Here is a 25,436-nt window from a genome sequence, read left to right as displayed (position 1 = left end):
CCCCTAATCACCCATCAATCACTCCCTGTCACTATCTGTCAACGCTATTTTTTTTTTTAGTCCCTAAACTGCCCCCTGCTCCCTCCTGATCACCCCCCCACCCCTCAGATTCTCCCCAGACCCCCCCCCCCCTGCGTACTGTATGCATCTATCCCCCCTGATCAACTGTCAATCACCTGTCAATCACCTGTCAATCACCTGTCAATCACCCGTCAATCACCCCGTCACTGCCACCCATCAATCAGCCCCTAACCTGCCCCTTGCGGGCAATCTGATCACCCACCCACACCAATAGATCGCCCGCAGATCCGACATCAGATCACCTCCCAAATCCATCGTTTACATCTATTCTCTCCTCTAAACACCCACTAATTACCCATCAATCACCCCCTATCACCACCTGTCACTGTTACCCATCAGATTAGACCCTTGCGGGCACCCAATCGCCCGCCCACACACTCAGATTGCCCTCAACCCCCCCCCCTTATCGATTCGCCAGTGCATTATTTACATCCGTTCTTCCCTGTAATAACCCACTGATCACCTGTCAATCACCCCCTGTCACTGCCACCCATCAATCACCCCCTGTCACTGCCACCCATCAATCAGCCCCTAACCTGCCCCTTGCGGGCAATCTGATCACCCACCCACACCAATAGATCGCCCGCAGATCCGACATCAGATCACCTCCCAAATCCATCGTTTACATCTATTCTCTCCTCTAAACACCCACTAATTACCCATCAATCACCCCCTATCACCACCTGTCACTGTTACCCATCAGATTAGACCCTAATCTGCCCCTTGCGGGCACCCAATCACCCGCCCACACGCTCAGATTGCCCTCAGACCCCCCCCCCCCTTATCAATTCGCCAGTGCAATATTTACATCTGTTATTCCCTGTAATAACCCACTGATCACCTGTCAATCACCCATCAATCACCCCCTGTCACTGCCACCCATCAATCACCCCCTGTCACTGCCACCCATCAATCAGCCCCTAACCTGCCCCTTGCGGGCAATCTGATCACCCACCCACACCAATAGATCGCCCGCAGATCCGACATCAGATCACCTCCCAAGTGCAGTGTTTACATCTCTTCTCTCCTCTAAACACCCACTAATTACCCATCAATCACCCCCTATCACCACCTGTCACTGTTACCCATCAGATTAGACCCTAATCTGCCCCTTGCGGGCACCCAATCACCCGCCCACACCTCAGAACGCCCTCAGACCCCAGCCCTGATCACCTCGCTAGTGCATTGCTTGCATCTATTTCCCCCCTCTAATCACACCTTGAGACACCCATAAATCACCTCCTGTCACCCCCTAGCACACCTACCCATCAGATCAGGCCCTAATTTGCCCCGTGTGGGCTCCTGATCACTCGGCCAAACCCTCAGATCCCCCTCAGACCCCCTTCCGATCACCTCCCCAGTGCATTGATTGCATCTATTTTCCCCTTTAACCGCCCCCTGAGACACCCATCAATCACCTCCTGTCACCCCCCTAGCACTCCTATTCATCAGATCAGGCCCAATACATCCTGTCATCTAAGAGGCCACCCTGCTTATGACCGTTTCCACAAAATTTGCCCTCTCATAGACCACCTGTCATCAAAATTTGCAGATGCTTATACCCCTGAACAGTCATTTTGAGAAATTTGGTTTCCAGACTACTCACAGTTTTGGGCCCGTAAAATGCCAGGGCAGTATAGGAACCCCACAAGTGACCCCATTTTAGAAAGAAGACACCCCAAGGTATTCTGTTAGGTGTATGATGAGTTCATAGAAGATTTTATTTTTTGTCACAAGTTAGCGGAAATTGGATTTTTATTGTTTTTTTTCACAAAGTGTCATTTTTCACTAACTTGTGACAAAAAATAAAATCTTCTATGAACTCACCATACCCCTAACGGAATACCTTGGGGTGTCGTCTTTCTAAAATGGGGTCACTTGTGGGGTTCCTATACTGCCCTGGCATTTTAGGGGCCCTAAACCGTGGGGAGTAGTCTAGAAAACAAATGCCTCAAAATGACCTGTGAATAGGACGTTGGGCCCCTTAGCGCACCTAGGCTGCAAAAAAGTGTCACACATGTAGTATCGCCATACTCAGGAGAAGTAGTATAATGTGTTTTGTGGTGTATTTTTACACATACCCATGCTGGGTGGGAGAAATCTCTCTGTAAATGGACAATTGTGTGTAAAAAAAATCAAAAATGTGTCATTTACAGAGATATTTCTCCCACCCAGCATGGTTATATGTAAAAATACACCACAAAACACATTATACTACTTCTTCTGAGTACGGCGATACCACATGTGTGACACTTTTTTGCAGCCTAACTGTGCTAAGGGGCCCAAAGTCCAATGAGTACCTTTAGGATTTCACAGGTCATTTTGAGACATTTGGGTTCAAGACGACTACTCACGGTTTAGGGCCCCTAAAATGCCAGGGCAGTATTGGAACCCCACAAATGACCCCATTCTAGAAAGAAGACACCCCAAGGTATTCCGTTAGGAGTATGGTGAGTTCATAGAAGATTTTATTTTTTGTCACAAGTTAGCGGAAATTGATATGTATTGTTTTTTTTTTTCACAAAGTGTCATTTTCCGCTAACTTGTGACAAAAAAAAAAATCTTCTATGAACTCACCATACCCCTAACGGAATACCTTGGGGTGTCTTCATTCTAAAATGGGGTCACTTGTGGGGTTCCTATACTGCCCTGGCATTTTAGGGGCCCTAAACCGTGAGGAGTAGTCTAGAATCCAAATGCCTCAAAATGACCTGTGAATAGGACGTTAGGCCCCTTAGCGCACCTAGGTTGCAAAAAAGTGTCACACATGTGGTATCGCCGTACTCAGAAGAAGTAGTATAATGTGTTTTGAGGTGTATTTTTATACATACCCATGCTGGGTGGGAGAAATCTCTCTGTAAATGGACAATTGTGTGTAAAAAAAATCAAATAATTGTCATTTACAGAGATATTTCTCCCACCTAGCATCTGTATGTGTAAAAATACACCCCAAAACACATTATACTACTTCTCCTGAGTACGGCGGTACCACATGTGTGGCACTTTCTTGCACCCTAAGTGCGCTAAGGGGCCCAAAGTCCAATGAGTACCTTTAGGATTTCACAGGTCATTTTGCGACATTTGGTTTCAAGACTACTCCTCACGGTTTAGGGCCCCTAAAATGCCAGGGCAGTATAGGAACCCCACAAATGACCCCATTTTAGAAAGAAGACACCCCAAGGTATTCCGTTAGGAGTATGGTGAGTTCATAGAAGATTTTATTTTTGTCACAAGTTAGCAGAAAATGACACTTTGTGAAAAAAAACAATTAAAATCAATTTCCGCTAACTTGTGACAAAAAAAAAAAATCTTCTATGAACTCACCATCCTCCTAATGGAATACCTTGGGGTGTCTTCCTTCTAAAATGGGGTAATTTGTGGGATTCCTATACTGTCCTGGCATTTTAGGGGCCCTAAACCGTGAGGAGCAGTCTTGAAACGAAATTTCTCAAAATGACCTGTGAAATCCTAAAGGTACTCATTGGACTTTAGGCCCCTTAGCGCAGTTAGGGTGCAAAAAAGTGCCACACATGTGGTATCGCCGTACTCAGGAGAAGTAGTATAATGTGTTTTGGGGTGTATTTTTCCACATACCCATGCTGAGTGGGAGAAATATCTCTATAAATTGACAATTGTGTGTTAAAAAAAGAAAACAATTGTCATTTATGGAGATATTTCTCCCACCCAGCATGGGTATGTGTAAAAATACACCCCAAAACACATTATACTACTTCTCCTGAGTACGGCAATACCACATGTGTGGCACTTTTTTGCAGCCTAACTGCGCTAAGGGGCCCAAAGTCCAATGAGCATCTTTAGGCTTTACAGGGGTGCTTACAATTAGGCACCCCCCAAAATGCCAGGACAGTGAACACACCCCACAAATGACCCCATTTTGGAAAGTAGACACTTCAAGGTATTCAGAGAGGAGCATAGTGAGTCCGTGGCAGATTTCATTTTTTTTTGTCGCAAGTTAGAAGAAATGGAAACTTTTTTTTTTTTTTTTTTTTGTTACAAAGTGTCATTTTCCGCTAACTTGTGACAAAAAATAAAATCTTCTATGAACTCACCATGCCTCTCACTGAATACTTTGGGATGTCTTCTTTCCAAAATGGGGTCATTTGGGGGGTATTTGTACTATCCTGGAATTTTAGCCCCTCATGAAACCTGACAGGTGCGCAGAAAAGTCAGAGATGCTTGAAAATGGGAAAATTCACTTTTTGCACCATAGTTTGTAAACGCTATAACTTTTACCCAATCCAATAAATATACACTGAATGGGTTTTTTTTTATCAAAGACATGTAGCAGAATAACTTTCGCGCTCAAATGTATAGGAAATTTTACTTTATTTGAAAACTGTCAGCACAGAAAGTTAAAAAAGTCATTTTTTTGACAAAATTCATGTCTTTTTTGATGAATATAATAAAAACTAAAACTCGCAGCAGCAATCAAATAGCACCGAAAGAAAGCTGTATTAGTGACAAGAAAAGGAGGTAGAATTCATTTAGGTGGTAGGTTGTATGACTGAGCAATAAACCGTGAAAGCTGCAGTGGTCCGAATGGAAAAAAAGGCTCTGGTCCTTAAGGGGTTTTATGACTGCAGTCCTTAAGTGGTTAATAGCCCTTTTCCACTTGCAATCGCTAGCGTTAGCGCTAAACGCTAGCGATTCAGCAAAATCCTTTTTTCCCCCGGCGATAGCATTTGCGAATTTGCACTGCAGGGCATAGCAAAATCGCTTCGCCGCGCGATCGCGTTTGTGTAAAAAGCGAACCGCGGTAGTGGAAATAACCTACCGCGATTCCTATGTTATTTAGCAATCCCTAGCGATTTTAAAAATCGCTAGTGATTTGTGCTTTTGCGATTCAGCAAACGCAATCGCGCTAGTGGAAAAGGGGCCTTAGGGCTTGTTCACACTAGAGGAGTTTTTTTGGATTTTTTAAGCGCAGGCGATTTGTACAAATCGCCCTAAAAGCGCTTACACTATGCTTTCCAACAAGATAGTTCTCATTGGGGCGTTCCGTTTGCTTGCTGCTGGAAAAAAGCGCTGCATGTACCATTTTCGGGGCGATTTGCCCTGAATGGAAGGTATAGAGAAATTGCAAAGCGCTTGAAAAAGCACTTTGTATAGCGATTTCCCCAGCGCTTTAATGAATAAATACATTGTACTTTGCTCTGCTAAAGCGTTTATAAGAGCGCTTATAACATGCAGAGCAGAGCGATTTGTAAAAAAAAAAAAAAAAAAAAAACGATCAGCGCAGGCGCAACGCAATGTGAACAAGGCCTACAGACATCCAGCCTCTAAATGAAAATCCCACAGTCCCCCTGCAAGGGAAAGTTATAATTACCAGCGCTATCTTCTCCCCTGAAGCCATTCTTCAGGACCCTGAATATGGTTACCCTATCTCAATAGAGTAAACAGAATGGCGTTTTTGTTCAGGGGAGTGTGCGCCGGAAGTCGTGGGTCTCTGCGGACTGCTTCGGGGAGAAGACAGCTCAGTTCATTATAAATTTCCCTTACAGAAGGACTGCAGGATTTTTGTTTAGAGGCTGGACATCAGCTTTAAAGTGAATGTTTACCACTTTAAAAATCAAAAGTCAGATACTCACCTAAGGAGAGGGAAGGCTCGGTCCTAATGAGCCTTCCCTCTCCTCTCCCGGTCCCGCGCAGGATCCCCCGTAGCAGTATTCGACCAGTTCGGTCAAATACTGCCACTTCCGCAGCCGAAGTGAGCTTTCGGAAGCCTTCGGGAGCACTTGGGCTTCCGAAGACGGGCCGCTCCATACTACGCATGCGAGAGCGCCTTCTATGACGCACTCGCGCGTGCGTAGTATTGAGCGGCCCGTCTTCGGAAGCCTGAGTGCTCCCGAAGACCTCCGAAGTCCCTGCGGCGGCGGACGCGAACGGGGGAGCCAGCGCAGCACCGAGGGCACCGGGAGAGGAGAGGGAAGGCTCATTAGGACCGAGCCTTCCCTCTCCTTAGGTGAGTATCTGACTTTTTTATTTTTAAAGTGGTAACCATTGGCTTTAAGGTGCATAGATCCACTTTTGATTGGCCAATGATTGCCAATCTTACCAATTCCATGAAACATGAGGGCCAAGAGATTGTAAATGCTTGTTCAGGTGCTATGGATAAAAGTATTAGCGGCAGAGGGTCAGCAAGACAATGTGTATTGTTTAAAAGGAAATAAATATGGCAGCCTCCATATTCCTCGGTGTGCTTTAAAATTTACCTGAGCCGAAGCTCAGATACACAAAATCAGATACTTACGTATAGAGTGGGAAGCCTCAGGATCCTATTGAAGCTTTCTCTGTATTCTAATGTCCCCAGTAGCTGAGCGCAGCCCTTTGTAAGATTAGCGACAAGGCATTGTTGCTAATCAGATCAGGGCCGGACAGCTCCTCCTCCTTGTACATGGCCGCGCAATAGCAGTCTGAGCTCGCCCGCGCATGCGTAGTAAGCCCGCTCAGGGGTGGGCTTGTGAGGCTACAGCACGGCCATTAATACAGAAGTGAAGCTGCAACAGGGGGCTGCCGACAAGAGAGGGAAGCCTCAATAGGATCCTGAGGCGTCCCTCTCTGCAGGGTAAGGGCCCATTCACACTAGAGCGTTTTTCCGGCGATTTCGGCAAAACACTCAAGCGCTAGCATTTTTTAAAGGGCTAGTGCTATAATACCCTATGGGCCCGTTCTTACTTGGGCGACTAGAGTTAATCGCCGGCAATTAACGCAAATCGGCAAACACAAACGTGTAGCCTGCACCATCTTCAGGCGATTTCCCAGCGATCCAGTGCTATAGAAGCACCACATGCGATCGCGGAAAAATCGCTACAGCGTCCAGTGATTTTTCCACGTTAAATCGCGGATAAAAAAAATCACTCCCGCAAAACTGCATTTTTAAGGGTGAATGCGGCTTAAGAATTTGTTTTGAGTTGAAGCTCGGGTTCACTTTAAAGCGGACCTGAACTCAGAACTTATTCTCGGCTCTAAAAACAAAACAAAAATCATTTCTTTGTTACAACTGATACAAATCCTAAAATAAATCTGCACTGTTTCTACTTCCTGATTCGTGGAAGCAGCCATATTGTTGTTATCAGCCTGTGCTTTCGAATGAGCTTATCTGCCATCTCAGTCATGTGACACAGGGGAGAGATCAAATTACACTTTTGATTAGACACATATGAGGGGGATTAGACAGGCTCTCTAAATACATACAGGCAACATTTCTCTGTTATCCCTCTGTCCTGTGCAAGAGTTCAGGTCAGGTGAGGGTGCCAATAATTTTGTCCATGCCATTTTTGACATCTTGGGTGGAATATCTCAGATTTGTTTGTGTTGTTCCAGTGCCAACAAAAGAAAAAACATATGGCATGCGTTTGTGACTGCAGCAATTTTCTGGGAGATAACTGGTGCGTTTTCTGACAAAAATGGAAGGGTGACGATATATTTGGCCATGACTGTATGCATAACTGTGCTTAATTCAGACAATGCCAGGCCCCAAAGGGCTCGCTACAGCACCAAGCATGGCCAGGCCCCATAGAAGTCACTATACAACCAGATACCGCCGGGCCTCACAGCAGTCACTATACAACCAGGCGCTGCCAGACCCCACAGCAGTCACTATACAACCAGGCACCGCCAGGCCCCACAGCAGTCACTATGCAACCAGGCACCGCCAGGCCCCACAGCTGTCACTATACAACCAGGCACTGCCGGGTCCCACAGCAGTCTCTATACAACCAGATACCGCCGGGCACCACAGCAGTCACTAAACAACCAGGCATCGCCAGGCCCCACAGCAGTCACTATACAACCAGGCACTGCCGGGCCCCACAGCGGTCAGTATACAACCAGGCACCGCCAGGCCCCACAGCAGTCAATATACAACCAGGCGCCGCCGGGCCTCCACTGGTCACCATACAACCAGGCACCGCCAGTCTCCACCAGGCCCCACACCAGTCACTATACAACCAGGCACCGCCAGGCCCCACAGCAGTAACTATATAAGCAGGCGCTGCCAGACCCCACAGCAGTCACGATACAGCCAGGCACCACCAGGCCCCACAGCAGTCACTATACAACCAGATACCGCCGGGCCCCACAGTAGTCACTATACAACCAGGCACCGCCGGGCCCCACAGCAGTCACTATACAACAAGGCACCGCCAGGCCCTACAGCAGTCACTATACAACCAGACACTGCCGGGCCCCACAGCAATCACTATACAACCAGATACCGCCAGGCCCCACAGCACTCACTATACAACCAGGCACCGCCAGTCTCCACCAGGCCCCACACCAGTCACTATACAACCAGGCACCGCCAGGCCCTACAGCAGTAACTATACAACCAGGCGCTGCCAGACCCCACAGCAGTCACGATACAGCCAGGCACCGCCAGGCCCCACAGCAGTCACTATAAAACCAGATGCCGCCGGGCCCCACAGCAGTCACTATACAACCAGGCACCGCCGGGCCCCACAGCAGTCACTATAAAACAAGGCACCGCCAGGCCCCACAGCAGTCACTATACAATCAGGCGCTGCCAGGCCCCACAGCAGTCACTATACAACCAGGCGCTGCCAGACCCCACAGCAGTCACTATACAACCAGATACTGAATCTGAGAGAGCCTAAGCGCTTTGAGTCCTATGGGAGAAAAGCGCTATAGAAATGTTATTGTATTGTATTGTATAGATACCGCTGTGCCCCACAGCAGTTACTATACAACCAGGCACCGCCGAACCCCACAGTACTCACTGTATGTAACCAAATACCGTGGTGCAGCAGTCACATGGTTTGCCATGGACACAGTCACAGATTTGGTCAGAGAGGCAAGCAGATGGATTAGGAAATCCAAACATCACAAAGTTCAGGCTGGCGACACTCCAAGGAAAAGTAAATAGAGCAGTTGCATCCATCAGTGACAGCCCCAATCCTGGACTGTCCATCCTGCGGCCCTGACAGCTGTGCCCAGCACCCTCCTTCCACCCCGCAGCCTCCTGCACTGAATGTTCGGATTACAAAGAGGTACTCCCACCACCAGTCACCCTGCTGCTCAGCTATGTCAGTTCCAGGCAAAGCATTGTGCAGTATGGCCTGGTGCACACCAAAAACCGCTAGCAGATCCGCAAAATGCTAGCAGATTTTGAAACGCTTTTTCTTATTTTTCTGCAGCGTTTCAGCTAGCGTTTTGCGGTTTTGGTATAGTAGATTTCATGTATTGTTACAGTAAAGCTGTTACTGAACAGCTACTGTAACAAAAAACGCCTGGCAAACCACTCTGAAGTGCCGTTTTTCAGAGCGGTTTGCGGTTTTCCTATACTTAACATTGAGGCAGAAACGCATCCGCAATCCAAAATCTGCAGCCGTCCGGGAGTATGCGTTTCTGCAAAATGCCTCCCGCTCTGGTGTGCACCAGCCCATTGAAATACATTACCCTAGCGGATCCGCACCTGCAAGCAAATCGCAAACCGCAGCGGAAACGCTCCGGTGTGCACTAGGCCTATCAGGCCAGCAGTGGGAAACAGCATCTCATCACTATAGGTTACATGGCCCGCCCACTGCAGGGATGCTGGTACATACAGGTACCATGGAAAAGCAGGGGTGTAAAGCATACAAGCTTGGAGACCCAACAATCCTCCCGAAATGTGGAGGCCCCTCAGCACATGGAGGGATTATTATCAACCGATTTATATAGCACTATCACATTCTGTGGCGCTGTATAAATACGGGTAATGCGGATTGCAGAACACATAAATGGGACAGTCAGTACATACAGCCATAACAATAGAGGAGCGGGCCCTGCCCATACCAGTTTCGCATTGTGGGATGCCTCACCTTCATCTTGTATTATAATGTCAGCACGATATTATTATTGTTAGACTGTATTTATCAAGCACTAGCATACTATGCAGTGCTGTACAACAATTAAACAATGGTACACAAAATGGTGATGTAACAATGTAGGGATAAATAAGATCATATATTATCCCATCGACAAGGGACCTCAGCATGAGGTGACCCTCAGCTTCCTGCTGGCACTCCCCTGGCGAGAGTGATCCATTGTTGGAAAGCAAGCTGAGAGTCTCGGATCGCGTTTGGTCTCGAGTCTGAGCGACGCAGAGTTTCTGAGTCAGGGAGTGCTGAAGGAGGGGTCTTCCCTGCGCTTGGCTGAGAGTAGTGTGTTTAGTGGAATAGAGAAATAAATGCAGAGAGCAAGGAGATAACCTCCGCAACCCTCCTCCCCCCACATCCTGGGTGCCCGAGACTTGGAAAGACCCTAATCCACACTAAGGGGGAGGAGGAAGATCTCAGCATGGATGGATGAAGGGCCAGGGGCACCGAAATGTGAAGGAATCAGGCCCAAGTTTCTTCAGAGAGCTCTATAGCGAGGGACGGCTGCTGATCGCTACACTTTGTTTATTCTACACCCAATCGGTCATCGGTGCACCCAATCGCCAAATTCCACAGTTTAGGGGACATTTAAAGGGTGGTGGGATAAGTTGTAATTAGCATCAGTATTTGGCTACGGGTTTGGGCTTCGCTCTGATGGTGCCCCCCTCAATATGGCTGTCTAATGACAGGTCCACTGTCCCCAGGATCAGATGGCCTGCTTAAAAAAAAAAAAAAAAAAAAAATTGAGCCCACCTTGGGCTCTCTAAGTTTAAAATATTTTTTTCTGACATGATATTGCACTTTTATCATTTTATTTTACCGCAAATGGTAATTTCTGGCGGAAAACATTGTCAACATGGACATGGTCATTCTTGAGTCTGTAATTTTCTGACACTTGGTTACCGAATGCAGTAACTGTTTGTGAATGGAGGCCAATGACAGAATAAAGCACAGCCTGTAGCTCAGGACAGTGTATTGTGAGCACTGACAGCATTACATTTCTGCAGCCGGCTGTGTCGTTACACCACTGATGTATGAGGGGCAGAGGTGGTAACAAGCAGGGGTAAATAATTACAATTATTAATACCTAAATAAGCCAGAGTGAGGAAAGGAGCACAGATCCCTCCTTCCCCACCCATGAGCCGGGACGTCTCCTCCCCCACCCATGTATTTCTCCCACGCCCCTGAGGACACATTTCTCCTACCCCTGTCCCTAAGCACAAATCGCACTACTCAGAGGACCTGTCACTGGCAGAAAAAGCACAATACAAAGAACGGTTAATAAAGTGGAAGTTCTGGAATGGCCAAGTTGGAGTCCTGACCTTAACCCGGGTGAAATGTTGTGGAAAGACAAAAAGCGAGGGGATTATGCAAATATCCCTCCTGTTCTGTACAGAGTAATGAGGGAAATGTTGTGCAGTACTGATTAGCAGTTACCACCAACATTTACCTGCAGTTATCGCTGCACATGGGGTCTCACCAAATACCGAGAGCACCAGTCACTAACTTCTGCCACACACAGGTAGGTTGTTGGATCATAACTCTGGACCGAATACAATCATTTAGTATCATTTGCAGGTTTTCTTCATCCACTTTTAGAACTCGGTTCAGAGTCAGAAGATGTTTTAAGTCACATTCAAATAAATGAAGACATTTTTAGACGAGTTCACAAATGCTCAAGCAATGCTGTACATTATATGAGGTCACTCATCTCTCACGTTCTGTCAGTGAGTGTACAGACTATTTATTACCTGTGACACTCCTCTCAGCTGGCACATGTGCTTTAACGTGTCACAGTCAGAACCTCAGTGGGACAAACACTTCTATCATTTTTCCTGATCTGTGTGCCTACTTCCATCACTTCTTGTCCAGAGGTTGTTTATAAGGCAATGCAGTGGATGGGTGGAGTAAGATGGCAGACACAGCAGTATCGTAATAGACACAGGATGGGTGTAGTAAAATGGCGGACAGCAGTACAATAATACATAGATGATGTGTGTAGTAAAATGGCTGACAGCAGTATACTAACAGAGGATGGGTGTAGTAAGATGGCGGACCTCAGTACAGTTAGACACAGCGGATGGGTGTAGTAAGATGGCGGACAGCAGTATAATAACAGAGGATGGGTGTAGTAAGATGGCGGACAGCAGTATAATAACAGAGGATGGGTGTAGTAAGATGGCGGACAGCAGTATAATAACAGAGGATGGGTGTAGTAAGATGGCGGACAGCAGTATAATAACAGAGGATGGGTGTAGTAAGATGGCGGATAAGCAGTACAATAACAAGCAGAGGATGGGTGTAGTAAGATGGGGGCGGCAGCCTGTAGCAGCTCCACCCATATAGCGCTACTAGCAGCAGTAATAGCGGGGGGAGGGGTACCTCGGCTCTCTGGCGCTGCTTCAGCTCTTGCTGGGCGCTCTTCTGTTTGGCTTTCTCCACACGGCTCAGGGGCTCCTTGGATTTGGGTTTCTCGCGGCGACCGGAGGGCTCCATGACAACCTCCCTCTACCAATCACAGGCGAACGGAGCTACCGTAGCTCCTCCCCCTATGCGCGCTACTGCAACTCCTCACCACGGCGCGCTCCTGTCACTCTGCCGGAAGCTGAGGAATAGCCCCGCCTCCATAGCCGGAAGTACGGTGTGTGTGTGGGAAAATAGTGTCCGCACACCGGTGTAATGTCTGATTGCGCTGCCCGGAAGCTCCCTTCCACACTGAGTAGCACGCATGCTCAGTGTGAAGTTAATGATGCTGCTGGAGATAAAATACGAAATATCTCCGCTCCCACACCTCTTACACTCCCCAAATTTTCAGGGTAGAGAGGGGACCCCCCGAACGACCTCAATGCTAAATTGCAGCCCCCGAGACCCACTGGTTCCCGAGATAGGTGACTCTATCTCCTGAACCAGCGGGACTCGGGGGCTGCAATTTGGCATAGAGGTCGTTCGGGGGGTCCCCTCCCTACCCTGAAAATTTGGGGAGTGTAAGAGGTGTGGGAGCGGAGATATTTCGTATTTTATCTCCAGCAGCATCATTCTATAGGAAATGTGGCCGCATAGTCTCCTACTGCGCATGCGGGGCAGCGCAAATCCACAGGCAGCGTAATCAGACACAACACCGGCGCAGAGTTATGTTCAGTACTTATAAGGGAGTGTTAGGGGAAACTGTGACTGTCACTGATGGAGGTGGTAGTAGTGGTAGGGGAGTGTGGTGTTTATACATCTGGCCTGTGGATGTAAATTTTCTACTTGGTTACTGCATATAATGTAATTATCTATGCTGTGGTGGGTTGTTGGTTCCTGCCCTGGCTGAAGATATGCTGGGAAAATACTATGCTGTAGATAGTTGGTGAATCTTGTACATCTAGTTTCAGTCAAACTTTCTCTGAATACCCAAGCCGCTCGGTGTGCCCTAAAACTAGTATAGGGGACTAAAAGAGATTGAGAAAGCTCTCCTACTAAAAAGCAATGTTCAGTGAAGCTCGACTTCTTGAAACAGAACGTATTTGCAAAAAGGTATCGCTTAGCGCTACTGTTTTGCACGGGTGATTTTGCTTTTATTAGCGCGGTAAAATTACTGTTAACTGTGTTATCTCCCGTGTACCGACGGTCGTGATCAGATCATTGCGAGAAAATGCTGCAGGCAACACATTTTGCGGTTGCCATTAAGATCATGAAATGCCGGCGATCGTGGCAGTGAGATCACTGCCATATGGTCATAATTGCGTTAGCACTTTGGCGATTAGCGTGAATTACCCGCCAATCGCCCTAGTGTGATTGGGCTCTAATACAGCTTCCAAGTGAGCGATTGTGATCACCCACAATGCATTACTACTGAATATGCAAAATATCTTTTTATTCCATTGGAAGCCAGGCTTGTAACATCCAGAACCGCTGGTGTATAGCAAGCCTATAGCTTATCAATTTTACAGAGCCACATCAACATGCAGACAGCCTGTTTCAGACTGTTGGTCCTCCACAGTGCCTGGCAGGGATTGATATGGCTCTAACAATGGCAAATCGAATTGAATCGAATCCCCGATTGGACATGTTGGATTTAATCAGATTGTAAATAGAATCGTATTGTGTAGATTGGGCTTAAGGGATAGGGCTTGAACCAGTACAACAGAATACCCAAGCAGATTTGGGTGATACTTCCTCTGTGACTACTGCATACCTCCTAACTTTTTGAGATGAGAAAAAGGGACACTTAAAGAGAATCTGTATTGTTAAAATCGCACAAAAGTAAACATACCAGTGCGTTAGGGGACATCTCCTATTACCCTCTGTCACAATTTCGCCGCTCCTCGCCGCATTAAAAGTGGTTTAAAACAGTTTTTAAAAGTTTGTTTATAAACAAACAAAATGGCCACCAAAACAGGAAGTAGGTTGATGTACAGTATGTCCACACATAGAAAATACATCCATACACAAGCAGGCTGTATACAGCCTTCCTTTTGAATCTCAAGAGATCATTTGTGTGTTTCTTTCCCCCTGCAGCTATCTTCCACTGAAGTGTCAGGCTGTTTCTTCCTGCAGAGTGCAGACAGCTCTGCCCCTGTCTGTAATTCCTCAGTATGTGAAAGCCCAGCCAGGTCAGAGGAGGATTTATCCAGCTTGTAAAAGATAAGAGAGAAGAGAGAAGCTTTCCTAATCTAAATAATACACAGGCAGTGTGCAGAGAGGGGCCTGGAGCGGGGAGATGCATCACAGAACCACAACACTGAAGAACTTGGCAGCCTTCCAGACACAGGCTGACAAGTCTGACAAGAGAGAGATAAGTTGATTTATTACAGAGATGGTGATAGTAGAACGTGCTGCAGTAAGCCAGAACACATTAGAATAGCTTTTGGAACTTGTAGGATGATAAAAAACAGGATGCAATTTTTGTTACGGAGTCTCTTTAAGCCCCCTGATAACGCCCCTGACACACCCCTAGTTGCACATACCATAAAGATTTCATAAGAAAAATATGTTGTTTTATAATTCAAACCACACTGGTGCTTTCTATCCTGGTTCATTTTCCTTCACAGTAACATTTTAAAATGAATAATATATCAGTTTAAAAGATGGGAATAAAGTTTAGAGTCAAACACATTTTTTTAGTATAGAAATATATATATATATATATAAAAAGAGGGACAAAGTCCTGAAAGAGGGACAAATGAGGAGGCAAGAGGGACAGAAGGACATGGCTCCCCAAAAAGGGACTGTCCCTTCGAAAGAGGGACAGTTGGGAGCTATGCTACTGAACACATCAAATTAGCGACAAGGATGGATCTTGTAGCCCTACACTAAACTGCACCTTTTCTACCACACCTGCCTACAATGCAATTCACTGTTTAGATCCGGATGTTTGAGAATTGCTGCAAACCAGGATGTCTAACATGATACTAGCACTGCGTAATATGTTGGCGCTTTACAAATACAATAAATAATAATACTAGACACAGTGCTTTGCTAATCCACTGCCTGGGAGCAGAAGGGAAGCTTCTGTTCTACACTTTATCTGTATCAGATGAAACATGATTCAGCCTTCGTTTCATTAAAGAGCTTATACATGCACTGCATGATACATACATAGAAATAACTATGGTAGGGGCTAGATTGTGAGCTCCTCTGAGGGACAGTTAGTGACATGACAATATATTCTCTGTACAGCGCTGCGTAATATGTTGGCGCTATTTAAAGAGACTCCGTAACAAAAATTACATCCTGTTTTTTATCATCCTACAAGTTCCAAATGCTATTCTAATGTGTTCTGGCTTACTGCAGCACTTTGTACTATCACAGTCTCTGTAATAAATCAATGTATCTTTCCCCTGTCAGACTTGTCGGCCTGTGTCTGGAAGGCTGCCAAGTTCTTCAGTGTTGTGGTTCTGCTATGAACTCCCCCTTCCAGCCCCCTCTATGCACACTGCCTGTGTGTTATTTAGATTAGAGCAGCTTCTCTCTTCTCTCTTATCTTTTACAAGCTGGATAAATCGTCCTCTGAGCTGGCTGGGCTTTCACATAGTGAGGAATTACAGACAAGGGCAAAGCTGTTTGCAGGAAGAAAAGAGCAGCCTGAAACTTCAGTGCATGAGAGATGCAGGGGGAAAGAAACACACAAATGATCTCTTGAGATTCAAAAGGAAGGCTGTATACAGCCTGCTTGTGTATGGATGTATTTTCTATGTGTGGACATACTGTACATCAACCTACTTCCTGTTTTGGTGGCCATTTTGTTTGTTTATAAACAAACTTTTTAAAACTGTTTTTAACCACTTTTAATGCGGCGGGAAGCGGCGAAATTGTGACAGAGGGTAATAGGAGATGTCTCCTAACGCACTGCTATGTTTACTTTTGTGTGATTTTAACAATACAGATTCTCTTTAAATAAATAAATTTGCCCCTAAAGAAAATGTGGTTGCAGATAGATATAAATTCCTACATGGACAGAGTTCTGGTGAATCCACAGTAGTCTACATTGCAGCATTGAGGCAGCTGGGGGCGGTCAGCAGACGGTATGGCATCCAGTGTGAAGCACCGAGGGCAGGAACGGAGGCAGGGCAGAGCACACAACCAGATCAAAACATGACGAAAGGCAGGACTCATTAATAAAGATACTATCCAGTACCACATAATATTAGTTTTAACAAAGTTTGCTGCTAAACTGCTTTTAGATCTTTGTTTCAGTTGTTTATGTGATGTACTAAAATATAATTATAAGCACTTCATAAGTTTCAAAGGCTTTTATTGACAATTACATGAGATTTATGCAAAGAGTCAGTATTTGCAGTGTTGGCCATTCTTTTTCAGGACCTCTGCAATGCTCTCAATCAACTTCTGGGCCAAATCCTGACTGATAGCAACCCATTCTTTCATAATCACTTCTTCGGTTTCTCATGCTGGGAATACACCATACAATTTTCTATTAGATTTTTCTGTTATATTTTCTGTTAGAATGCATAATTAGATTATTTTCTGTAGAGAATGGTCATTATCTCTGGTGCATTGTCTTCTGTTTATCTCCTGCTGAGTAGAACAATGCCTAATTGTTCGGCAGACAGATGGTAAGATAGATACATTTCCAACATGTTGAACTTTATCTATCTGGCAGGTAAATCTAACAGAAAATTGTATGGTGTATTCCCAGCATCAGAATTAGTTGGTTTTTGTTTGCCCACCCGCCTCTTGAGGAATGACCACAAGTTTTTAATGGGATTAAGATATGGGGAGTTTCCAGGCCATGGACCCCAATTTCAACGTTGGTTCCCGAGCCACTTAGTTATCACTTTTGCCTTATGACACGGTGCTCCATCGTGCTGGAAAATTGTTCTTCACCAAACTGTTTTTGGATTGTTGGAAGAATTTGCCGTTGGAGGGTGTATTGGTACCATTCTTTATTCATGGCTGTGTTTGTTGGCAAAATTACGAGTGAGCCCACTCCCTTGGATGAGAAGCAACCCCACACATGAATGGATGCTTTAATGTTGGCATGACACAGTTTATCCGTAACATGTAATGTCTTGTTCCTTGAATACAGCAATTTAAATTGCAGCCAGTGGAGTGCCGTCTCTTTTTTCTATTTTGGAGTTGCCTGAAACCGTCTGAGCAGTCCGGTTTGCGACCTGGCATCGGCAAACAATCAGGTTGAGTACACCTGAACTAGCTGTATCCTGGCAACCCCAAAAGGACTGCTACTGTTGGCATGACCCAGGACTGATGGTAGCGCTCACCTTTTCTTCTCCTGTCAAGCCTTTTTCCAGATGCCCCAAACAATCGGAAAGGGGCTTCATCTGAGAATATAGCTTTGCCCCAGTCCTCAGCAGTCCATTCACCATACTTTCTGCAGAAGATCAATCTGTCCCTGATTTTTTTTTTTTTTTTTTTGAGAGAGAAGCGGCTTCTTTGCTGCCCTTCCTGACACCAGGCCATCTTCCAAAAGTCTTCGCCTCACTGTGCATGTAGATGCGCTCACACCTGCCTGCTGCCATACCTGAGCAACCTTTGCACTGGTTGCACTCCGATTCCGCAGCTGAATCCTCTTTAGGAGACGATCCTGGTGCTTGCTGGACTTTCTTGGACGCCCTGAAGCCTTCTTAACAAGAATTGAACCTCTTACCTTGAAGCTCTTGATGATCCTATAAATTGTTGATTTAGGTGCAATCTTAGTAGCCACAATATCCTTGCCTCTGAAGCCATTTTTATGCAAAGCAATGATGGCTGCACGCGTTTTTTTGCTGGTCACCATGGTTAACAATGGAAGATCAATGATTCCCAGCATCACCCTCCTTTTAACATGTCAAGTCTGCTATTCTAACCCAATCAGCCTGACATAATGATCTCCAGCCTTGTGCTTGTCCACACCACAGTTAACAAGACGATTAGTGAAATGATCTCAGGAGGTCCTTTAATGACAGCAATGAAATGCAGCGGAAAGGTTTTTTTGGGAATCAGTTAATTTTCATGGCAAAGAAGGACTATGCAATTCATCTGAACACTCTCCATAACATTCTGGAGCATATGCAAATTGATATTATAAAAACTTAAGCACCAACTTTTCTCATTTCCAATATTTTTGACAGTCTCAAAACTTTTTGGACAGGACTGTATCACAAGTACACAACATAAGCCAGCATAGGTATCGTACATATTAGGATAACCGTAGAGGCAAATTAAATGACCAATTGCTTAGCAATAATTATGGATTAATAATATAGGATACTTTAGCTGCAGAAGGAACCAGACAGAGCAGCAAGAAGGGAAGGGGGAGAGAAGTAAAAAAAGGGGAGAAAAAAGGAGAGGTGAAAGAGGGATGAAAAAGGTAATGATAAATGGGGGAATCCACAGAAAAAAATATGAGACACTATTCCTCTGCTTGGTTGGCTGCCAGAGACATTTCAATCAACTAGTGTGCAAGCCGAATTCTATTGAAAGGAAAGGTTAGGCTATAATGGGCAGAGAACTGTTTACTGCACTAAATCTATTTATCAATTAACGGATGGTCTTATCACAATAGCTTCATATTCAACCAGTCTCCAGTGTCTCATCACATAGTTACGCAAAAGCGGGTTGCAGGACCACAGTCTTAACCCCCCCCCCCCCCTAGTGACCAGGCTATTTTTTTACAATTAAGGCCACTGCAGCTTTAAGGCCTCGCTGCAGGGCCGTACAACTCAGCACACAAGTTATCCCCCCCTTTTCTCCCCACCAATAGAGCTCTCTGGTGGTGGGCTATTATCGCTCCCAGGATGTTTTTTTTTAATGAATATTTATGTCTTTATTTTTTAAGTAAAATAACTTTTTTTTGTTTTAATTTTGTATCCCCCTTACACCCGCCAGCCAATCACTGTCATCGGCTGTAATAGGCTTCAGCCTAAGACAGTTTATCACCCCTGAGCCTGCCAGGGGGACAGCCGTGTCACACAGCTGTCCCCAGTACAGCTCTGCCTTAGAACGCAGCACTGTACGGAGTAAATAGACAGCGTTTTCGCCGTCTAACAGTCTCCTAGCGGCGATCGCCACTGGGAGACTGATGACTGAGCAGAGCTTCGTCATTCAAGCGGAGATGCGCGATATACTGCAAAACGCCCCCAGGACTGTGCGCCGATTGGTCTTGGGGCAGCCAACAAGTCCACGCCAATTGTTAAGTACACCTGGATGTCCAATCAGTGTGTCAGAAGTTAAGTTGGTTACCTTTCTCTGTTAGAGAAGTTGTATCCCAAGAGCTTAAAAAAAATTAATAGAGCAAGATGTGTATCAGAAAATAGATGTATCAGAATTAATTTCCCCTATTGTGGTGACCATGAAGTAAACAGGAGGTGCTAGACTGCATGTTAACCTTTGTGAAGCAAATAAAGCTGTTGTTGATAGTTACCCCTTGCAGCATACATTTTATCGGTTTTTATACCAAGTAAAAAAAAAAAAAAAAATCAATGCCCCAACAATCTCCTCCAGCCAGTCACAGAGGTATGTTTGGTAAAGATAGTTAAAGTGAACCTCCAGACTAAAAAAAGACTCAGCAGCACTGAAAAGGCATTGGCCTCAATTCACTAAGCTTAACTCCTGTCTTTAATAACTCTTCTGAGCTGTTTTACAGTTATCACAATTATATCACCATGGTGATAACTGTAAAACAGCTCAGAAGAGTTATTAAAGACAGAAGTTAAGCTTAGTGAATTGAGGCCTTTGTGTTTCTTTAGCAGTTTCACAACATCAGAACTTTGTTTCTCTTATACAAGCTTCATTTTTAGCTGCACAGAAGAAAACTGCCCGGGCATTTTTCCCCTGATGCTGTGCAAAGCATGATGGGATTTCTGATTTTGTTGTTCTCGTTCTGCTGTTTTGATGCAATATTTTTTTTTGACATTTTGAATTTGACATTTGAAGCCTAGCGTGTGCAGCTGGGAGGGGTAATCAGGACACAGGACAGTTGGAACTGTGTCTCCTGCTCCTTGTCACCTCCTTTCAACCAAAAAGATCTCTGCCCCCATGACAAAGATGGCAGCCCCCATGAATCACAAACATTTGCCTGTTCTTTTGAAACAGGGTGGGTAAGAGATTATATTACCTATCTATTCTAATTAACATAACTAATGTAACTTGATGACAGTATGTTTGTTTAGGCTGAAGTTCTCCTTTAAGAGCAGCTTATGGCGAGCCACTATGGAGGTTCTCAGGAAGAACGAGGGGACATCCAGGCCACTCTTCCTCAGACAAGTCAGAAATATCTGACTCCCAGATGAGCAGGGATTTCTGAATACTGCCCTTGTCAGTATTTATTAATATATCATAAAGTAGAGAGATGATTTCCGTATAACCCTAATGACTCAGCAGCTTCTCTGTAGGGTGAGATTTCATAATTAGATTATGAGTACCAAACTGTGTCTGGAATGCATGGTGGAGTTGGAGGCGGGACTGAGGAGTCAGAGCAATTTTTGGGTATCTTGAGTTGGAATCAGTGGTTTCATAAACTGAGGAGCCGGAGTTGGATGATTTTTGTACCAGCTCCACAGCCCTGGTAAGTATTAGACTAAGGAGTCAGAGTGAGAGTAATTTTGGGTGCCTAGCGTCAGAGTCGGAGGTTTCATAAAATGAGGAGTCCGATTATGTTTGTATTGACTCCACAGCCCTGGTTGGAGGTAGCGGAAATATGTTAAAGGGGAACTTCAGCCTAAACAAATATAATGTCATTAAGTTACATTAGTTATGTTAATTAAAATAGATAGGTAATATAATCTCTTACCCAACCTGTTTTAAAAGAACAGGCAAATGTTTGTGATTTCATAGGGGCAGCCATCTTTTTGGTTGAAAGGAGGTGACAGGGAGCATGAGACACAATTACAACTATCCTGTGTCCTGATCACCCCTCCCAGCTGCGCGCGCTAAGCTTCAAATCTCAAATTCAAAACTTAAAAAAAACAAATTTGTGCCAAAACAGCAGAAGGTGAACAACAACATCAGAAATCCCATCATGCTTTGCACGGCTTCAGGGGAAAAATGCCCCGGCAGTTTTCTTCTGTGCAGTTAATGAGGCTTGGGTAAGAAACACAAAGTTCTGATGCTGTGAAACTTAAAGAAATACCAAGCCTTTTCAGTGCTGCTGAGTAGATTTTTAGTCTGGAGGTTCACTTTAAATAAAGTAAGGCATATTGGGCTTTTAGGGCACTAAACTGCATAATTCATACTTCCCGTCCTTCAGTAATGTCTGAGTTTCACAATCGCCTTATCCACCCAGGTACAAGGATCAGGAATGGTGAAGAATTCCTTGAGTTTTGCCCTTGCTACATATTGATGAAGTTTTTTCAGAATGCAGAGGAGCTGCTGGATGAGGAATGTAGAGACCTCACTGCCAGTGGTGTAGCTAAGGAGCTGTGGGCCCCGATGCAAGTTTTGCAATGGGGCCCCCATGCACCCTATGCATAACAATTGATACAGCGCACTAAAACCTGCCAATGGCAACTACAGTGTCAGAGGTGCAAGTAGTGGATGGGGAACAGTTTGTTAATGATTACCACTATTCAATGTATCTATAGAAGTGATTATTATGAGCACAGGACCAATAGAGAGATAATACAGCAGTTGAGGGAGAGCCCTTTGGGGCTCCTCTGGCCCAAGGACCCCGATGTGGTTGCTACCTCAGCACCCCCTATTGCTACGCCCCTGCTCACTGCATTTATTACTCATCTAGGTTTTTCCACTACAAGCATCAGCATTGTTTGATCCCTCTCTACCTATTGTTACTACCCATAGTTCAGACTACAGCTTGGGTGCTGTCCTTACACAGTCCATGCAGATCAGGTAGAGAAAACTGTTGCATTTGCATCAAAAACACTAAGTGGCAGAACATAAATAATTTACTGTTGAAAAAAGGCAACAGAAAATGGAGAACATTTCTTTGGGGTCAACAGTTTACACTGCGGACAGATCTTAGCCCTTTAACCACACTGCTAACCACAATGGGACTGGGACCAGCAGGTATGTGTATCGCCAGGTGGTCAGTCAGACTCCTTCACTTCAACTACCTATACAGTACAAGCCAGGTGTGCAGAATGTTGCTGCTGACTGTTTGTCATGTTTGCTTTTACCTGCAGCTCTTAGTGTACAGGATGAGGATGAAATTCAGAAAAGAAACAGTCTTGTCCTACAACTTTTCTAAAGGATTAAGCATGAATTATCTTTAACCACTTCACAACGGATGGGTTTTACCCCTTGAGCACCGGAGCAATTTTCACCTTTCAGCGCTCCTTCCATTCATTCGTCTATAACTTTATCATTACTTATCATAATGAAATGAACTATATCTTGTTTTTTCCGCCACCAATTAGGCTTTCTTTAGGTGAGACATTATGCCAAGAATTATTTTATTTTAAATATGTTTTAATGGGAAAATAGGAAAAAATGTGGGAAAAAATTCATTATTTTTCAGTTTTCGGCCATTATAGTTTTTAAATAATGCATGCTACTGTAATTAAAACCCATGAAATGTATTTGCCCATTTGTCCTGGTTATAAAACTGTTTAAATTATGTCCCTATCACAATGTTTGGCACCAATATTTTATTTGGAAATAAAGGTGCATTTTTTTCAGTTTTGCGTCCATCCCTAATCACAAACCCATAGTTTATAAAGTAACAGTGTTATACCCTCTTGACATAAATATTTTAAAAGTTCAGTCCCTAAGTGTCACGGACGATTGCGGGGACGCAGGCGCGTCCTGGAACCGCCCGTGAAGAAAAGCGATCGCACTCGATTCTCTGCGTCGATTGCGCTTCAAATCAATAGAATCTGGATTTATTGTGTAGGAGGTCTGCAGTCCTTTCTTAGCAGAGGAATAGCATCACCTTAACTGCAGGTTGGCTCTTTTGATATGCTAATGAGCCTGGGCCCAGAGAGTCCCTGGCTTCAAGCTGTGCTGATGGCCCATCCATCAGGTATAAGGTGACAAACACCATGACAGAACCAAATTTAGAGTGAGGGAACTCAGACACTCCGACTCCTTTTCCCAGCAGGGAGCCGACATGTGGCTTGCTGCTGCCAACTTCAAAGAACCTTTGCCTGGGAATGACCTGGTATAAATCCCAGGGGTCTCTCATATTCCATAAATGGCTATATGTATCATATTTTCTGTGTTGCCAGGCTGGCAGACCCTCCAAACTAACAGAGCAGGTAGGGCCCTGCCTGGCGTTGGGTCTGAGAACATTTCAGAACCTTCTGAGGTAAAGACTGCCCGTTAGGCAGTCCAACAGTGCCCTAATGGTACCACAGGGGTCCCACCCCTCATGTTTGGTATCAGACTGCTGGGTACATCGAGGCAGATCTGAAAATATTAGTAAATCTGCCCTGACCTGTACGGTTCTGTGAGATAGAGCCCATATATGGTTAAGGCATGATTTCTGGTCTCCAGGACAAGGGCAGGACTCATCTCATGTTCTAAGGGGGTGTGTGGGCCCGCCCTCACTTCCTCCTACTGAATCAGGGGCATAAGAATGGGAGAGGAGCCAAAACTCAGAGTCCTCCACACTGAAACATCTTGCACTCATCAGACGCCAGCTTGAGGATATGCTGGCATCCACCTGGTCTGAACTCTGAACTCTGGACTTTGAAACCAAGGACTTTATGATTCTTCCCACAATAAGGACATCTTTCCAGGAACTAAGTAATTTTCTCCCTTCTTTTATTTTTCATACTGGCTATTGCTGTTTTCATAATTGTTGATTTTCATAATTGTCTGTATATATTAATTATTTATATTGCGTGAATAAACGACTTTCTCCAAGTCATTCACTTTCCGCTACCCTGCTTATCAGCACACACAGAAATGATCCCGGGTCTCTGAAGATACGCTACTGTTTGTTGTTGTTGGCTAGACAGAATATCGTGTGTTAACCGTTTTATTCGCAGGACTAGTCAGTTAGTGAGTTCCTCTGTCTCAGGAAACAGAGGTGGTGGCAGATCCCATGAACTAGTGTGTGAGTTGTAATCACCCGTGTCTCACAGGCTCCCTTCTGAGTTGTCTGCGGCTAATTCTTAACGGTTCCTGCGCATTGACTGCGACCAGAGTTCGCACGATCTGTGCGCTGGCACCGTTTAGAAGGCTAAGTGCGGTCAGCCACTGAGGGCTCCTGTGACAGTGGTAGGCAGCGGTGAGACCTGTGTTGTGCTGAAAGTATCTGCGATAGCGCTAGCGCTATCGAGAAACGAACTAATTCGTTGGTGTAGCTGGAAGGCAATATATTTTTTATATATACAGAGAGACTGTGTAGCCAGTACCCCTCCCCAAAAGTTTTATTTTATTTGGCATGGAAATGTCCGGGAACTACCAGAACATGTGCCTAGCAGACCTGGAAAATCTTTGCGAAGAGAGGGGCATTGGCATCCTCCGCAAGACAAAACGGGACCTGATAGCCGACTTGTCCAGATGGGATACCCAGCAACTGCGGGAGCCGGGAGTGTCCGCTGAGGTGGATACCAGCCCATCTGACAATCAAGGGGAACCAGAGGCTGAAGATCTTAGGCGTACAGAGGTTGAGCATCCTGCGGGCCCTGTTGCAACAGTTACGCCAGAGAATGTCAGTGTGGACCCCAACCCCAGAGTTTCTGAAAGTACTCGCCTGGAACCGGCCAGTACTGGACTGTCCATGGGTGCTGACCCGGTAATGCAGCAGGCATTACAAAAGCTGATGGAGACTGACCTGGACAAGTACCTGCAGTACATGGCGGAGCAAAAACGAGAGGAACGGGAGCGGCAAGCCGCTGCTGCTGCTGCTGCAGAACGCCACGCGGAGAGGGATGCCGCTGAGCGAGAACGGGAGCGCCAACGACAGCATGAGCTAAACATGGCAAAAGTGCAACAGGCCAGCCGGAGTTCACCGCCCAGTCTCCCTGCTGAAGGAGCTGCACCACCCGTAAGTGCAAAGTTTAAATTTGCTAATATTGAAAAAGACACAGACATTGACTTGTTTTTGCGGTCTTT

At 45.4% G+C, this 25,436-nt stretch overlaps 2 protein-coding genes across 5 annotated transcripts in view; one reads left to right on the top strand and one right to left on the bottom strand.

The window, feature by feature from the left end:
* Nucleotides 1–12,634, bottom strand: part of SVBP (small vasohibin binding protein) — a 38,399-nt gene extending 25,765 nt beyond the window's left edge. The window contains exon 1 of the mRNA XM_068241602.1: nt 12,360–12,634. Within this exon, the coding sequence (XP_068097703.1) occupies nt 12,360–12,473 (114 nt within the window). The 5' untranslated portion in view covers nt 12,474–12,634. The remainder of the gene's footprint in view (nt 1–12,359) is intronic.
* Nucleotides 12,553–25,436, top strand: part of LOC137521821 (tyrosine-protein kinase STYK1-like) — a 74,051-nt gene continuing 61,167 nt past the window's right edge. For all 4 annotated transcript variants that reach the window (XM_068241597.1, XM_068241596.1, XM_068241593.1 and 1 more), the window contains exon 1: nt 12,553–12,618. The gene's annotated coding sequence lies outside the window, so the exon portion shown is untranslated. The remainder of the gene's footprint in view (nt 12,619–25,436) is intronic.

This window comes from Hyperolius riggenbachi, chromosome 6, assembly GCF_040937935.1.
Source record: "Hyperolius riggenbachi isolate aHypRig1 chromosome 6, aHypRig1.pri, whole genome shotgun sequence".
NCBI lineage: Eukaryota > Metazoa > Chordata > Amphibia > Anura > Hyperoliidae > Hyperolius > Hyperolius riggenbachi.
Note: the sequence above shows the minus strand (reverse complement) of the source record. Positions and strands in the feature narration are given on the sequence as shown.